The sequence below is a fragment of the Lycium ferocissimum genome, chromosome 9, assembly GCF_029784015.1.
Source record: "Lycium ferocissimum isolate CSIRO_LF1 chromosome 9, AGI_CSIRO_Lferr_CH_V1, whole genome shotgun sequence".
Lineage (NCBI taxonomy): Eukaryota > Viridiplantae > Streptophyta > Magnoliopsida > Solanales > Solanaceae > Lycium > Lycium ferocissimum.
In genome coordinates, this window is record NC_081350.1 from 40,647,218 (window position 1) to 40,652,593 (window position 5,376).

The 5,376-nt window shown below is 32.7% G+C and overlaps 1 protein-coding gene across 1 annotated transcript in view; it reads left to right on the forward strand.

Moving 5' to 3' along the window:
* The first annotated feature begins 210 nt into the window (after nucleotides 1-210).
* LOC132030787 (anthranilate synthase beta subunit 1, chloroplastic-like) overlaps nucleotides 211-5,376 on the forward strand; it is a 9,249-nt gene continuing 4,083 nt past the window's right edge. Inside the window, exons 1-5 of the mRNA XM_059420529.1 lie at nucleotides 211-634; nucleotides 2,085-2,155; nucleotides 3,217-3,254; nucleotides 3,352-3,462; nucleotides 5,149-5,248. Coding sequence (XP_059276512.1) covers nucleotides 335-634; nucleotides 2,085-2,155; nucleotides 3,217-3,254; nucleotides 3,352-3,462; nucleotides 5,149-5,248 — 620 coding nt within the window. The 5' untranslated portion in view covers nucleotides 211-334. The remainder of the gene's footprint in view (nucleotides 635-2,084; nucleotides 2,156-3,216; nucleotides 3,255-3,351; nucleotides 3,463-5,148; nucleotides 5,249-5,376) is intronic.

Consider the following 5,376-nt stretch of genomic DNA (forward strand, 5'->3'; position numbering starts at 1 on the left):
GTGAAATAGTTCCAAAAAAACGCTAAATATCACATACATTTCTTATATCAAGGGATAAAAGACAAATAATTTAGGTTTGGTGATAATCCTTTAGCAAAACTGCCCTGAATGTTTTAAAGTTAAATATGCTTATCAAAATATTACAAGGATCAAAATCAAAATCTTTCAATAACTGAGGGACCAAACGTGCAATCAAACCTTGTGATATATAATCACCAATTCCCGCTATCTTCCGCAACACACTTCCACCGCGGCCTCCGCCACGTCAGATCACCGCCAGCGCCACCGCCCGGTCAGATCTCCGGCGTCAAAACGACGGCGTTTCATCTCTGTAATGGCCGTAATTATTATATCTTCATTCATTCACATTAACGCTAAAAATTACACATCTCTATCATCTCATTCTCACAAAAAAACCCTAGCTTTACCGACGGCGAAAACACACCGCCAAAATACATTTTGTATTAGAAATGCGAAGAAGTTTGAAACGACGTCGTTTGCTGTATCGGAGAACAGTTCAGCTACTAGTTGGGTTGAAGAATTGTCATTGGATAATAATGCTGCTAAAAGGATAATTAAGGGTCCGATTATTGTTATTGATAATTATGATAGCTTCACTTATAATCTCTGTCAGGTATATGCCTCAATCGTGTAATTTTAATGTAATTGGAAATGTACAGAATTGTTAGCTTTAGTTTTTCTTAATTATTTTTGCTCTTTTTGTTGTTGTTGTTGTGATTTTGAAGTGATTTGGAGCTTGAAAATTGAACTGATTTTACAACATTGAGAAATGTACATAATTGTTAGCTTAGTTTTTCTTAATATTTTACCTGTTTTTGTTGTTGTTGCTATTGTTGTGATTTTGAAGTGATTTGGAGCTTGAAAATTGAACTGATTTTACAACATTGAGAAATGTACATAATTGTTAGCTCAGTTTTTCTTAATATTTTACCTGTTTTTGTTGTTGTTGCTATTGTTGTGATTTTGAAGTGATCTGAAGCTTGAGAATTGAACTAATTTTAAAACACATCTCTATCGTCTCATAATCCTTAAAAAACCCTAGCTTTACCAATTATCTCCGGCTCTGGTGGCTTTTTTTTGGCCGAATTAGAAGCACAAAGAGGTTCGAAACGACGTTGCTTGCTGTATCGGAGAACAGTTCAGTTACTACTTGTGTTGAAGAATTACGGCTAAACGGATAGTTAAGAATCCGATTATTGTTATTGATAATTATGATAGCTTCACTTATAATCTCTGTCAGGTGTACACTCAAATACTTGGTTTTTGTGAATATAGAGAAATCTGGAGATTAATCCTTTTTTTTTTTTCTTCTTTATTTGTGTAAATTTGATGTATAATTAAGCAAAATTGATAATTATGATAGCTTCACTTATAATCCGTGTCAGGTATGCTCAAACTCTCGAAGTTATGACTCAAATAATTGATTTTTGAATATAAATGTGGAGATTAATCCTTTGTTTTTTCTGCTTTATTCATGTAATTTTTGAATATTGAGTGTACAGAATTGTTAGCTTAGTTTTTCTTACTATTTTTGCTGTTTTTGTTGCTGTTGTGATTTTGAATATAGATAAATGTGGACATTAATCCTTTATCTTTTTTTTGCTTTATTCGTGTAATTTTGATGTATAGTGAATTCTGTACATTTATCAATGTTCAAAAATCAATTACATTCTCAACATTCACTGTACACTGGGTATGTTGTTGTTGTTATTGATGATGTATAGTGAATGTTGAGAATGTAATTGATTTTTGAGAAATGTACAGAATTGTTAGCTTAGTTTTTTCTTAATATTGTAGCTGTTTTTTTGGTTGTGATTTTGAAGTATTTTGGAGCTTGAGATTTGAACTGATTTTAGAACAAGGATAAATGTATAGAGTTATTGTCGTACCGTAAAAAAGTTTTTAAACAATTATTGTCTTAGTTTGTCGTAGTTTTGCTCTTCATTTTTTCCTTTATAGTTTTGAATTATATTGCAGTTGGAGCTTAATATTGATTTTGGAATATTGAGAAATGTAGACAACTGTTATTTTGGTTTCCTTAACTTACTCTTTCTTTTACGAAGTATTTGGGAGAGCTTGGATGCAATTTCGAGGTTTATCGGAACGACGAGCTTACTGTGGATGAACTGAAGGAGTAAGTTACAAGGTTGCTTTTTATTTTATATTTTTTTTGGGCTAGCTGTTGTAGTATAGTTACAATATTCAACTTCACCAAGTAAAAGTTAGCCTGCACATGCTGGTATGGGGATCATTCACCTTTGAGTTAGACTTGAATCTGTAAAATTTGAATTTGAGACATTTGATTTTAGCAGCTCTACCTTACCTAATTAACTGTTAGATTAAGGTTGCAAATGCGTTATCTAATTTTGATTGGTCTTTTGTCTGTTCTGGATTCGCTGCCATGATTACATTTAGAAACGGAGCTTGCCACGGAACTGAAACTTTTAGCTTGCACTTTGAGCGTATTAGAATTGTAAGTCTGGATGATTACTGCATATTTATTAATCCAAGTGAGCTATAATTTCGTGAGTACATACTTGTGTGTATGGAATGTTATTTTCATAAAATCTAACAGAAGGTAATGAAGAATATAAATAAATTAATGGTTACCTTTGACTCAAACAAAAAAAAAAAAGAATAATATAAATTAAAAAAAAAAACCCAGTAAACTGGAATCTGGATGGAGTGTTTTGAGAGTGCAAGTAGAAAGGAAACAAAATCACTCATTAAATATGCGATCATTTTAACCCGTTTGTCTTTACTCGTTAGCTGGAGTGGTAATAAGCAGCTTCCCCTATTTGAATTACACCAACCACATCCTCTCTTTATAGACAAGAAAACAAAAAAGGACAAATGCATTGCTAAGTTTTTCATAAATGAGATGCAAGTGCACTATACGAGGACCGGTTATAAGTCAAACGATCCATTATTTCTGGTTTATTTCATCAGGTTAGTTTCACATGATTTGGACGGGAACTGCTTTGGAAACAAAATGCTTATTTGATATTATTAAATCATAATGTGAAAACTATCATAATGTGAAAACTACTAGAAAGTAAATTTAATTGCAAAGAGAGTATGATGGTTTTTCAAAACTTTTGGTTTTCTTTAGACTCGGCCAAAATGAGTGTTCTTTTCTTGCTCCTTAAATCCGTTAAAGTTGATACTATGTGGTTTTTTATAAATATTTTGTAGGAAAAATCCAAGGGGAATACTAATATCACCTGGACCAGGTAAGAAGAGTCATCCAAATATATCAAGTTTTCATTTTCCTTTGTCTGGAACTTATGGAAAGACCATTACTTATGATCTAATTTTATTTGGGAATAGGTGCACCTCAAGATTCTGGGATATCATTGCAAACTGTACTGGAACTTGGACCAACTGTTCCGTTATTTGGTGTTTGTATGGGTTTGCAATGCATCGGAGAGGCTTTTGGAGGTTTGTCATTTAATGCGTCTTTGTTTGGTCTTAGGTGTTTGCTCGTCTATACTGTTTCCTGGTAAATCTATATAATCTAACCTAGATTAAAGGAGCTTAATGGCACTATGATAGAACATACACATTCTTAAATGGGTTTTCATCCTTTTATTTTTCTCTATGTGAAATAGTGCAACTTAGGAAGGAGGATATTCAATTTGATTTTTTCATGCTTTCTTGGTTTGCCCAAAAATTGTTTTTTTTATAGAAATGAAGAGACAAGAATAATTATTGCCTTAATAATCATTCAGTATAATAATGATATAGTAGTTATATAACTATTTACCCCAAAACTAATTATATGAATAGTTATCGCTGCACACCCCAATGCACCTTATGGTGCCAGTTTTAATACTTAACCTTTTTTTTTTTTTTTTTTTTAAAAAGAAGAAGAAGAAGAAGAAGAAGGGACAAGAATAATATAGATGTATAGTAGCAAATCTAGCTCTTTGTAGCAAATAATATGTTTGCTTTTCCTCTCAATCAGCTAGGAAATTCCTGTAGAATGCTATTCCATTAGAAAGGGGTAAAGGTACGTTTTATCCATGTCAAAGTGAAGCACACAATATTGCGTATGTGAGTTTTCTTATATTGTCATTCCTAGGCCCGGATAAAGGAGGAGTGTCGCGGATAACTATTAGTCTAAAACTAGTGATTAATCAGTTTATAATGAACTCTAACAGTACATAGTACATTTTAAATGGAGTGAAATAGGTAGTGAACATTTACATAGACAACCTCAACTAGCTTGAGATTGAGGCATAGTAGTTGTTAGAAGTTAAAACCAAACACATGTTTTAGATTGTAGTGGTATACGCAATTGTTAAATACAATCTCCTATACATCCAACAGGAAGTGCATTTGCTCCAAATAATCTAGTGTTTAATCACCATTATACAATCGCTATATTATAAATTCATAATTCTTTCATAACTTGTACGTGAACCAACTGACTGCTTTATGACATGGTTACAAGATACACCTATCATTCAAGGTTTATATGGATACACGCTATTGGATATATGTCACCTAGTTTAAGATACAACAATCTTTTTTGAAATGGTAAGCGTTAAGATACGACAGTTACAAAATTCTTTTAAGATTTTATGATTTCAAAGGGAACAAATAAAAGGTATTTGATTTCTTTTTCAGATTCTTTTGATGGCTAGCGACAAGAGGGAACAATGAAATATCTAATTGTTTTAATTTGCATTGTACTCCTATAGGATGTCTCTTAAGCCTCGACAACATATTTACACCCTTCCGAAAATGGAAAAGAAATCGATCACAATATAGACCTTCATTGTGACTGGACCAATGACTGCTGTTTTACTGGAAGCTCACTTTTAAGGCTGAAATTGATCCTCTGTCTCTTGAATGAGGACTATTCAGAACATAAATTTTCTGTCGCTGACTGGCTAGAGCAGAGAAACATAGCACGCTAATAAAATATCTTAATGCTTTGTGGAGAACTAATGAGTTGTACAAAATAATAGTTGAAAAGTTTTCTAAGTTTTGAGTATGACAATCGTCTGGAATTATTATTTAAGTGGAGTATCAAAAGTGCTACTTTCTTGTTATTCAGGTACTCAATGTTGTGTTCTTCACTCCCCTAATTCTCCTTGATGTGAATTTATTTCTTTGCAGGAAATATTGTGCGCTCTCCATCTGGGGTGATGCACGGAAAAAGCTCCCCTGTGGATTATAATGAAGGTGGGGAAGATGGCTTATTGGCAGGGCTACCAAGGTAAGCTCTACTTAATCTGATAATAGGTTTTGTCTGAACATTTTGCCTGTAGTCTTTCTGATTATTTCTTGATCAATATAAGTGAGTTTTTCAATTGGAAGTTTTTTTTTTTTTGATGAGATAAATGA